Here is a 12,412-nt window from a genome sequence, read left to right as displayed (position 1 = left end):
CCAGGAATGACACCTGGTTACAGGGTGTGCGGATTTCAACTTTACAATTCCAAACTGTTTCCCTCGCCCACCAGCAATATATCAGAGACCCTTCTGACCAGCATTCTCCCCGACACTTGGTAACGTCAGACTTCGTTTCTGCCAGCAAAGAAGGGTAAAAGGGAGCCTTCCGGGCTTCCCTGGTGGCGCAGTGGTTGAGAGTCCGCCTGCCGATGCAGGAGACACGGGTTCGTGCCCCGGTCTGGGAAGATCCCACATGCTGCGGAGCGGCTGGGCCGTGAGCCATGGCCGCTGAGCCTGCGCGTCCGGAGCCTGTGCTCCGCAATGGGAAAGGCCACAGCAGTGAGAGGCCCGCGTACCGCAAAAAAAAAAAAAAAAAAAAAAAGGGAGCCTTCCACGGTGATCTCCATCTGTGTTTTCCTGAGAAGTGAAGAGGCTAAATTTCTCTTGTTTTTTCTTCAGCCCGTTACACACTCCCTGATTTATAAAAGGTTTTTACCAGTCATCTGGTTATTTCTAACAGAAGCCAGAGAAAGGAACATGGCCGCGGAGACACACAGGCCCGTCCCCTTGCTGGGCACAGCTGGTTCTCCTGGAGAGCAGATGACCAGTTTAGTGTCATGCCATGTATTACTTATTGGGAGGCATCCACAATGAATTTGTAAGAGTTTTATATGGTTAAGAAACCAATTTCCTCTAAAGCAGTAGTGACCGTATGACCTTTCACTGCATTCAAATAACTTTATCCAGAAAGCTTTTATATCATCCGGGATTTGCACCAAACATGATTTCAGCTGGAATTGCTTTCTGTTTTCTTTTCCCCACTTACATCTGGGAAACGATGCAACAACAGCAAACACGATTCGTGGTAAAGTGGATGCGGACTGACTCATTTTCACGAAAAGGGGATGACATTTGAGTTTTAGGCTTTTCACACTGAAACCAGGCAATTTGCAGGTTCAGACTCCTGTGCTGTTATTACAGCAAGTTGATGATAAAATTCTCGCTCTGATTTCCTGATGCGGCTGTTGGCAGAATTGCTTTGAAACGTATTTTCCATACTTTCAAGCCGTAACCCAGGGCCACAGAATTAGCTTGGATTCTATTTGTTGTCCAAACGTGGTTGAGGTTTTCAAACCTCTCTCTCTAACATGAGGCCGTCTAGGGGTCACCAAGCCCAAGGCATGAGGGTTGGCTGGAGGTGGGGAGGCTGACCCACTGTCCCAGTTTGCCTGGGATGAGGAAGTGGCTGGGTCTTGGGACTGTCGAGGCTGAAACAGGGAAATCGCGGGTGATCCCCGGTGAGCTGGTCGCCCCGCTAGGAGGCTAACTTGGTCAGCTGGTGGCCAGCCTGAGTTTGTTCAGGAAGCCTTCCTGGAGTGGGGTTTTCCTTTTCTCCCCACAATGGGGGCCTTCACATTTTAAGGAAACTGAGGAAGGGAGAGGAATTTAATTGCTACTTTGGTACTACTGACATGGAAACACTGGCCCCGTGGGAAACCTACCAGTCGCTTCCCTCCCAGCTTGGAAACTATCTGTGCCCAGTGCCACACGGAAACTTGACGGATCCCTTATGTGAGGCAAGAATGGTCAACCCTGATTTGACTTGGAAGCCGGTTGCTTCTTATAAGAAGCATCTATCTGGAGACGAGCCTGGAGCATAACGGATCTTCGCAGAGGGCCGCGTGCCGAGTCCCAAACCTCTTGAATCCTCTCGTAGTTACTCAACAGGCACTGGGCCCCCTAACCCCACCCTGCTGTGACCTGTCCCCTTGGCTGGTCCTGAGGCTGTTAACGTCCTCAGCATCCCCACAGATCAGCCAGGGGGCAGTCGTGGGAGCTACCCTGACTCACGCTCTCTCCCCCCACGTCCAGTCCATCCACAGGCCCCGCGGTCTCTACCTCCTGAACACACTCAGAACGCAACCTCCCACTGCACCACCCGGACCCCAGCCCACGGCACCGCTCGCGGGCCACCTTAGCCGACTCCCGTGCCACCTGCAACCTGCTCTCGGGAGGGCAGCCACGGACCATCCAGAGGGTTTGCTAACCTAAAGTTCACTCGAGCCTCGCCCTCACTAAAACCCTCCCAGGGCCTCCCACCCACTCCAAGGAGGAGGTCAAAGCCTTACCATAGCCTCGAGGACCCAAATGACCCACGCTTTCTGAGCCATGTCCCACACCCACTACACACCAGCCCCACTGGCCTCCACACTCAGCCCACTGTGGCCACAGGGCCTTTGCACCTACACGTCCCCCTGCCAGACACTCTCCTAAGATACCGTGTGGTCCACTCCCCCAGTCCCTTCGGTTTCTGCCCAGATGTCCTCTCAGTGACCATCCTATCATCCTACTTAAAACAGCAGCCCCCGCCCCCTCCCTCTTCTTTCCCATGTTATTTTTCTCCCCAGCACTGGTACCCACTGGACACATACCGTACTCACTCGTCTGTTACTGTCTGTCTCCCCGTCAGGACGTAAGGCCATGAGGGCAGGTGTCTCTGTCCAGTTCCCTGCTGCACCCTCAGCACTTGACCCAGCCCTGCTCCACGAGGCGCTGAACAGACATTTGCCGCACGATGGAGGGGCTAATGGGGGCGACTAAAGTATTGATAACATCACGGGGCTGGGGGCGGTTGGCACAGGCAGGGGCAGCGCAGCCAGCCTCCTAGTGTGTTTCTTGCCTTTTCTTCTCAAGTTCCTCAGCTGTAACTCTCCCTTTCCTATATTCCCAAAATGTTTACTTTATGATGTTTTCCAGCAAAACATGGCCCATGCAGATGGCTGCTTGACGGGGGCCTCCCTCCCTCTAGATGGATCTGCTGCTTCCCCCCACGGGCCCCTGGCTCAGAAACCCGTCCCCCAAAGGTCAGGCAGGTCACTTGCACCCCCCAGACCTGACGGAGACCCTCAGTCACACCCAGAACCCGAGGTGCAAGGGAGTCTGGGAGGTGCCGGTGAGGGCTTCCTAGCATTTTCAAGAGTGTGGGTCCCTCCCCATTCATGGCCTTGAAATGGGTCTTTGGAGCCCGACCAGAATCTTTGTTAATGAAATGGAATAGACTGGAAATGTCACCGTGTACCTTGTGTCCTACAGATAAGATCGATTCATGAATCTTTCTGCCCAGGCATCAACCCAGAACCGTTAAATCAGAATTTCCGGACCATCCGACTTTTTAAAAAAACTCCCCAGTTAACCCAAATGTGTGGCCAGGAATGAGATAAACGGTCCCCTGTACCATTGTTCCCGGGCAGCATGAGCTACCCCAGCAGTCAGGGGGCGTGCTGCCCAGGGCCAGGCTTTCCCGAGAGTCTGCATCAAAGTGCATCTTTCTGTGCTCAGGACCTCTCTCCTTCTCTCTTCCTGCTTCAAAGCCCACATGGGGGCACCTTGCTAAGCTCCTGTCCGACCCCCACCGGCTGACAGAATCTTGCCCTTCCTGTGAAGACTGGCCCTTGTCCCCAGGCCTCTGGATGAGGCCTCAGCAGGAGGCCTTCCTGAATCCCATCGCTGGGGTGCAGCAGGTGAGGCCGACAGTCAAAATAGCAAAGCAATCGGCCCTCGGTTGTTTTCTCAAAAGCATCAGCATCCCTGCACTTCCAGGCAGGAGGGCCAGGGCAGCACAACCCCAAACCCTCCTGTTCTGCAGATGTCACCTGCCCGGCCCCTGATCAGGGCCGTGACACCTCCAGGCTGGGCCCCCTCGCTCAGTCTGGACACCGATGCAGGCAGGAGCCGGACGTGCTGTTTCAGGCCAGTGGGATGGGGGCTTGCTCCTCTTACTGTTGTCCCTCCTCCGGCCTTGTCACCAGGAGGAATCCGGGAACTGTTCTCTGCAGGTCGGGAAAGGACGAGCAGCTTTCATGTTCTTCTTTTCGGTTCTCTGCATTTTCCAAGTTGCTCACAATTGAACTTACGTGGGAAACACTACAGCTTCAGTTTTTTTTTAAAGGTTTGTTGATGTGGACCATTTTTTAAATAAGATGAACCACTTTATTTATTTATTCATTTATTTATTTATGGCTGTGTTGGGTCTTCGTTGCTGCGCGCAGGCTTTCTCTGCGGCGAGCAGGGGCTACTCCTCGCTGTGGTGCACTTGATTCTCATTGCAGTGGCTTCTCTTGTTGCGGAGCACGGGCTCTAGGTGCACAGTCTCAGTAGTTGTAGCACGTGGGCTCAGTCGTTGTGGCTCGCGTGCTCTAGAGCGCAGGCTCAGTACTTGTGGCGCACGGGCTTAGTTGCTCCATGGCATGTGGGATCTTCCCAGACCAGGGCTCGAACCCGTGTGCCCTGCATTGGCAGGCGGATTCTTAACCACTGCGCCACCAGGGAAGTCCATGTGGACCATTTTTCAAAGTCTTTATTGAGTTTGTTACAATATTGCTTCTGTTTTATATTTTGGTTTTTTGGCCCCGAGGAATGTGGGATCTTAGCTCCCCAACCAGGGATTGAACCCGCACCCACTGCATTGGAAGGCGAAGTCTTAACCACTGGATAGCCAGGAAAGTCCCCGGGGCTTCGATTTTTGATATACATGATTTACAGCTCTTCCCCAGGCCCCCTGTGAACACGTGAGGCTCTGTCACTCTTTGCTCAAGTTCCGCACGGAAGGCCCTGCTACTGGTGATTCCTTTAGACTCTGGGGAGACCTGCCAAGAGACGGTGGCTACGAGCTCCCTGCAGGATGCAGACCCAGGATGACGTCGGCCCGACATCACGGGCAGGTTCCAGAAGGGTTCCGTGTGCTTCCACAAAAGGCGGGCTCCAACACCGACTTCCTTTTGGTCCAATTTCCGTCCTGAAGTCGTAGCCAGAGGAGTGCAGAGACCAGAGACCGCAGGCCCAAGACGCCATCATTTGCCACTCGCCTCCCGCCTGGAGCTGCTGGAGAGACAGGCCAGGGTGCCCGGGACAGAGTCCCTGGAGGACCCGGCCCAGCGGGGACCCCCAGCCTCCCGTGGCCCGGCTTAGCCAAGGAGCTCGGAGGGGGAGACGGGGCGCATGTGTGACAAGCGTCCCAGCAACTGGGAAGCATCAGTCTCTGGGCCGGAGCTGCAGGGAATCTCACTTCACCCCCTTTGTTTCCAGATGGGTCACCTGAGGCCGAACGCCATCCAGGGGTGGCCCTGAGACCCAGCCCGTCACCAACACACGGTGGACCTGCCACCACTGGGTCTCCCAGCGCCCGGCCGGGGTGTCTCCCCGACGGCACACATCTGACTCCTGCTGAGGGCACGGCCCCACATCCTTAGATGCTTCCTGCAGCTTCCGCGTCACTTCTGCCACCTGTGGGTACCTGCCCTGCCCCAGCCGCTCTCAGGACTGTCCCAACAATGATGAATAAACGCTGAGAGAAGAGCCTGTCTGTAAACAGGACTGGCTCCTCCGCCTCCTGGGCTCTGCGGATCATCACCTGGGGCCATCACACTGGGGGCGGCGGCAGAGGTTATAAAAGACCCGGGCTCTTAGGTTACAGACCTCAGACCTCAACTCCTGCAGAACAGCAGGCGGGCCAGGGGCCAGGGGTGGGAACACTCCTGACCTCCCTCCCCTCCCCTCCCCTCCTTTGTCCCCTCCCCTCACTGCCTGTGCCCCTCCCCCTGCTCTTCCCGGGCTTCTCCTGTGACTTTGTGACTTCCTGTGTTCGTTTTATCCAGCTTTCATCTAAATGCAGCATTTGGGAAGGACGGGAAGACACAGTCTGCCTGCCTCTTGTAGGGCCCCCAGGTGCTGATTCCGGCACCTCCCAGGAATCTGATGCAGATAAGGAGGAAACAGGAGGCCACCCACGTAGGTGCCAGGAGCTGGGACGGAGGTGACCACCCAGGCCCTGCCCTGGGAAAGTCCTGTGAAGTTAAAGATTCGCATTCCTTGCAGGGGAGGTAAAGGGATGATGCATGCTTGGACGCTTCCTGGAGGTACAGTTCCTGAGCATGTGGTACTTTTAGCTCCACAAGGAGAAGAGTGCCTGCTTGCACCGGGCCCCCAGGTCTGAACTAACCAAGGTGCAGACCACACTCAGGCACACAGCATCAGGTGCTGTTGTTATTGTCGTTTGGACCCTGCAACTTCACCCAAAAGCACCAAAATCGTGACCACAGTAGAAATCAGAAGAGTGTCCGCCTTGCTTACATTTATGACTTGGTATTGTCTTTATTTTAAATTACACGTGGGACGCTGACCCTAATCTTTCGGTGATTAGGGATCTGACGGTCTTACTTCAACTCTGCAACTACCCACTGCAGAAGAAAATGGAGTTTTGGACAAATTAACCAGGCAAAGGATTTATGAAGCACTTGCTACCACCTGGCCAGAGAGAAGTATGAGATCTAGACCCTCCCCCAAATGGAGGACAATTAAGTGCGAGGACAAGTAACTGCCTGCGAGAGCCCCATCTGCATAGAATAGATGGAAAACGGGGCAGAGAAGACTTGAACTTGAGCAGGGCCTTAAGGAACCACCAGAAGCCTACACGTGCCCACGTGTATATCCACACGTGTGCAAATGTACCGTGAAGGATGGTGGCACCTGGGAGGGTGCGGCTGGGTCCTCGGAGGGGAGAGGATGCAGGAGGGAAGCACAGATGTGGGAGCACAGGGACGCTGGTGGCCACTACTGGACACTGAGGACACGGGCCACAGCAGAGGACACGCTTTAAGATAACGGGAAGGGGCTTCCCTGGTGGCGCAGTGGTTGAGAGTCCGCCTGCCGATGCAGGGGACACGGGTTCGTGCCCCGGTCCGGGAAGATCCCACATGCCGCGGAGCGGCTGGGCCCGTGAGCCATGGCCGCTGAGCCTGCGGTCTGGAGCCTGTGCTCCGCAACGGGAGAGGCCACGACAGTGAGAGGTCCGAGTACCGCAAAAAAAAACAAAAACAAAACAAAAACAAACCAAAAAAGATAACGGGAAGGCATTAGAAGGGCGCAGCCCAGGGATCAAAGGCCTGAGAAGACAAACCAGAGGATTCAGAAGGGAAACCTGGAGACAGAGGCCCTGCGGGAAACAGGCAGGCCCAGCCTGGTTGGCGGCTGCTTCCCTGGGGCCGTAGTCTCCGAAATGGAGCCCGTCCTGCCCAGCAAGCTGCCAGACCCCAAGGGAGGAAAGTTTGCCTGAGGACAGAGCCCGCCAGCAGGGCCCCAGAGTGGAGGGCGGTGCCGGCCCAGCACCGGAGCTCAGGGGAGGGATGAAAGGACCAGGGGCCAGCCCAGCCCTGCCGAGTCTAGTCGGGATCTGCTCTTTGCACTCCTACTGGGAGTGAAAGGAAGGAGAGGTCCCGGGTTTGGGTCCAAAAATGCTGACCTAACTGCGATGGAGTTCCCGCTGCAAGCAGCTCACCTGCAGGAACCCCTAAGGTGCTGCATCTCCTGCAACAGTGGGACTTGTCTTTGCCTCCGTGCCCAGCAGCGGACGGGGCAGTTCCTGGGCAGCTGTGACCTGTCATCTGGCTGGAGTATCATCTCCACGACACCAGACCCATGTTATGAGTCCAGCCCCTGACAGCTGTGCCCTTGGGGCCACGGGAGACAGGGGAACCCCGACTGTCCCCACGTGCAGTCCCATCCCTTCCACCTGCCTCTCTCAAGGATTCAGAAGAGTCAGGCATCTAAGTCTGTCTCTCGGCTCATTTCTAACGTGGAAGACATCTGATGTTCATAACGGCAGACTTATCATACTGTACGGTCTCAGCCTGACACACATCATACCACATCCCAAGCTAGCCCATCACTGGGGTCCAAGCCGGAAAGGCAGAGCCTCAGCCCAGCGCTGCTCAGCACACGAGCTGACCGTTGTGTATGGAGCCTCTCTGAGCCTCACGTCCTTCACCTTCACAGTGGAAATTATAGCCCCTGGGGTAGCTGTGAGGACAAATGCACATGTGCAAAGCACTCAGCACAGGACCTGGAAGGTGGTCCCTAAGTGTGTTTGGTTTCTTACTGTTATTTATTATTAGAACCTTCAGCCCATCCCCATCCCTACTGAAGGTAGGATGTGCAGGAATACTTAGGACTCCACTATCTGAAGACATTTTTTTCAGCATCTCCACCTGAAAGGGACCTCGAGAATTTAGCCAAGACCACAGTCTCTGAACAGAGCACTCCTCAACCCTCTAGAAAATCACCATCTAGCCTGCCTTTAACATCCTCCAGAGAGAGAAGTTTCCAGCTTTAATCACCCCATTCACCACCTTCCTCCTGGGGCCCACCTAAGTTCTTCCCACCCCTTTGTTCTCATGAGTTTCCCTAATGGTCCACGTCAGGGCATTTCCTTCTTACTCGAGTCCATCTCAAAATTCCAGCAGCTCAGCTGAGGGTCGGACTCTGTTCGCCCCACTAGCCCCCAGCACCCTGGAGCCACCAAGCAGAGAGGCCAGGGCGGATGTGAGTGTGAACGCGGTGCCCGCATGCCATCCCCTCAGCCGGCGGGAAAGGGCACCATCGGCTACTGCCCGCCACCCCGCCCCACCATTCACCCATCTCAGGCTACACAGTCCCTGCTGGCCATTATCACAGCAGGTGGACCACGCCAGGGAGGTGTGACTGCGGTGAGGGAACTGTCAAGTCTGTCATTCACCGAGAACCTCCAGCGTGCCCGGCGCAGAGCAGGTGCTCTGTCTAGAGAATGAATGAATGAATGAATGAGCGAATGAATGAATGAGCGAGCGAGTGAGTGGCGTGCAGTCACTGAACTCTGCCCTAATTACATTCAGTGCCATCGATCAAGGCAAGGCCCAGGACGAGTACCAAAGATCGACTGGTCATCTCTTTGTTCCCCCAGATCCGCTGTCACGAAGGGCAAATCCACCCGTCTCCGGTCCCCGCAGGCTGACCTGCACACACACGACAGGCTCCCTGGCCCTCGACTGCCCATGTCCTGGGGTCAGAGGGAGGGAGCAGCGTGGGGCCTCTGCGGGGGCCACAAGCCGCCTGCATCCTCCAGGGAGGGGCAGCCCGCCTTGGGCCACTGGCTCCAGTGACTGCTCCACCCTCACCCCTCAGACCTGGGGTGGGACTGCCTGGGCTTCTGCAATATCCCCTGTGGTTTTCCTCTACCCTAACCCAAACCTTTGTAACAGCCTTCATTAAATTCTTTTCAACTTGCCCTATATGAGCGGGCGTGTGCTTCCTGCCAGGCCCTGACCCAGCTGGTCCCCGAGTCTTACTTGTCAAGACACAGAAACACAGCCTGGGAAGGGAATCAGCGGTCAATTAACCTTCTAGACGTTAGCTACAAGGAAGTCCTTCTCCATCTGGCTTCTCTTCGTTTTGTGCGGAGAGAAGCAAAGTCTTTTCATTTCCCATTTTTTAAATTACTTTTTTTGAATAGTTAATAGATTCAGATGGTTCAAAATTTTTTTAAAGTATAAAAGAGGGGCTTCCCTGGTGGCGCAGTGGTTGAGAGTCCGCCTGCCGATGCAGGGGACACGGGCTCATGCCCCGGTCCGGGAAGATCCCACATGCCACGGAGCGGCTGGGCCCGTGAGCCATGGCCGCTGGGCCTGCGTGTCCGGAGCCCGTGCTCCGCAACGGGAGAGGCCACAACAGTGAAAGGCCCGTGTACGGAGAAAAAAAAAAAAAAAAAAAGTATAAAAGAGTATATATATACTGAAGTCTGAATATATACTGTATATATATTCCATATATATACACACACTGAAGTCTCCAGCACCGGGACAGTTCCAGGGATGGGATGCCATATCCCCGGTCACGGGCCCAGCTTTCCACCTCCAGGCAGGTCCAGATGACGTCTCATCACCAGACTGAACAAACCTGGCCTTGCCATCATTTCCACTTACTGTGTTCACTTCTCAACAGGAGGTTCCGACCAAGCCAAATGGGGAGGTTCTGCCTTGGGCTGGAAGCAAGCCCTCCAGGGCCCCTGCCCTGGCTCACACCAAAGCTTCCAGAAAACCCAACAACGCCTGTTTCTCACACCCTGGCCCTTTAGGAATCAGCATTCACAGAATGGAAGGGCAGGAGTCACCTCTCCAGGCAGCAGTGTTCTCTTCAGATTAGAAAAAAAAAAAGTCAAAGCTTAACGTGGCTGGCGGCGGGCAGACAGACGTCTATCGCATGTGACCTAATGATGCCATCACATAGGGGAACCTTCACAGGTGAACACTCACTCAACAGCCCAGGTACTTAAGCCTCCTGCACAAGGCTCCCTCCAGCTCTGTGACAAGTAAACGGGCACTTTGCCTCCTAGGAGTTTGCCTCCAGAGACCACAGAACACAGCAGCTAAATGACCATTCACACTGCAGCTAAATGAGGTCAGCTGGGGACTCGGGGGAACGTCCAGGGACACGGCGTTGCCGTTATATATGGAATAATGGAGCCAATGAAGACGGTGAGTTTGGGACCACACGTCATCAGCTCAGGATCCGACTGAACCCTGAACCCTCTGTCCCTGCTCGTGGCTTTCACCTTCCTTCTCAACATCCCCACAGCACAGGGAGTGCCAACCATGCATCTTCACAACCAGGACCTCACAGTGGCACCTTAGCAACCTCCGTTTAAGGGACAAAGGCCAATAGGGTAATACTGGCAACCGTAGCATTAACCTGACGATTAATCGGGATTATGAGAGAAGTGAAGAGACGGCCAGAAAGGTGGGGTGGAGGCAGCGGCGGGAAGCCACGCAGCCAGTCCCAGGTACCCGGGTGCCTGGGAGGGAGTCTCGGCTTCCTCTCTGTTCGCCCCGGTCAGTGGTACCCAGGTGGGGGTGGGGAAAGCTTGGGTCAGAGTGACAATGGGTCACCGAGCCCAAGCCCCTTCCAACACAAACAGAAAAAGCAGGAGGAGCCAATCAGCTCTGTTCGGAAAGTAAAAACGAGTCTCCTCCATCCTAGGCTCCGACCTGAGGGTGGCAAGTCCCGGCCCAGCTCTGCAGCGCCCTGGGCACAGCAGGGCCTCCATCGCCCTGCCCGGAAATTGGGGGCCGCGAGCATCTGGTATTTTCCGGCAGGCCTCGCGCACCCAGCCCGCGGTGCAGGTGGGCCAGGTGGGGCGCTGGGTGCCAGCTGCCAGGCACAGGGAGGCAGGTCTTGCCTGGCCGGCCGGCCGTTTCCCCGCGCCTCTGCATGCTGAGCCGCGCGCCTCTCACCCGTCCCGGTCCCCACACGGTCGTCCCGGTTCACGCGCTCGTTTTGCGGATGAAGAAACTGAGGTTCCGGGTGGTTAACTGACTTCCCGAGAGTCAGAGGGTAGAAAAGGCCGAAGGCAGGACCCGTACTCGGACCTGCTTCCACACCGCCGAGCTGCCCACCCCCAACCCCTCGCCCTCCAGTCCCTCCCGGAGACTCGGACCGCAATCCGAGCGCGCCGCCGGGACCCCACGCTGCAAACCTCTCGACACCGTAGAACAATCGACCCCCCGCCCCAAATCTCCAGTCCGCCGGGAGAACCCGATTCCACCTGGATCTCAGAACTTGCTGCGGCGCAATCCGGGTGCGGTCCAAGTATCGCGACCGCGCTCTGCTCGCCGGCTCTGCGCACCGGCTCCGGCACGTGGGGTCGGCCGCCGAGTGCCCGGAAGGGGCGACGTGGGGTCGCAGGGGCGATGCGGCAGGAGAGGGGCAGTGTGGGGTCGGGCCCCGCGCCCTCCCGGCCGCCCCCCGGCACCTGGCGGCGCAGGTCTCCCGCTCCGGCCCGGGAGCGCTAGCGGGGGGACTCCGCCTACCTTTCCGGAAGGGCATCCTGGAGGGGCGCTCCGGGAGGGGCCGGCCCGGAACACCGAGGCCGGGCGACGTCCGAGTGCCAGCCCCGCGGCTCGGGGGTGCCTACGGGCACCGGGTGCCGGGCGAGGGAGGGGGGGGAAGGGACATATTTGGGCAAAGGCCGGGGCGTCACCGGCGGAGGGAGGAACCACGGCGAAGCGGGAAGCGCGGCCCCGGGGCGGGCCTGGCGGAATCCACTTAACCCCTGAGCTCCCGGCCGAGCAGCGCGCCGGCGGCCTCCCCAGCCCGAGCCGGGGTCTGGGTCGCGAGCCCCCCACGCTGTGCATCGGAGCTGGGCCTGCCTCTCCCGACGCCCCTGAGCGGAAAGGAAACTCCTGATCGGGAAGAAAAGCAACTCGCTCATCCACGCCTTTGGGCGGCTGGAGGACATCATCCCTGGAAGTATTTGGGGAACTTTATTCCATTTTAATCTTTTTGTCCTCAGGCCCAGGAGTCCGCTCAAAGGCTGGTTGACTTGACTTGAAATTAAGGGAGGGCTGGGGGGAGCAATGCCACACACAGCTCAATAAATATGTTAAAAAATAATGATGGTAGTGGGACTTCAGGAACTATAACCCAGAGAAATGGGGGAGGGGCCTCACCCCTCACATTACTATTTATTTTGCCTTTGGGAAGACCCGCACCTGAGAAAATGCTTTATTATTTGGTGGACTCAAAAGTCTCAAAGGCAGGACAT

At 56.6% G+C, this 12,412-nt stretch overlaps 1 protein-coding gene across 1 annotated transcript in view; it reads right to left on the bottom strand.

Moving 5' to 3' along the window:
• Positions 1–11,786, bottom strand: part of PFKFB3 (6-phosphofructo-2-kinase/fructose-2,6-biphosphatase 3) — an 85,692-nt gene extending 73,906 nt beyond the window's left edge. The window contains exon 1 of the mRNA XM_060006005.1: positions 11,679–11,786. Within this exon, the coding sequence (XP_059861988.1) occupies positions 11,679–11,694 (16 nt within the window). The 5' untranslated portion in view covers positions 11,695–11,786. The remainder of the gene's footprint in view (positions 1–11,678) is intronic.
• Positions 11,787–12,412: the final 626 nt, after the last annotated feature.

The sequence above is a fragment of the Delphinus delphis genome, chromosome 2 (assembly GCF_949987515.2).
Source record: "Delphinus delphis chromosome 2, mDelDel1.2, whole genome shotgun sequence".
Taxonomy (NCBI): Eukaryota; Metazoa; Chordata; class Mammalia; order Artiodactyla; family Delphinidae; genus Delphinus; species Delphinus delphis.
This window is presented reverse-complemented; position numbering and strand designations above follow the sequence as displayed.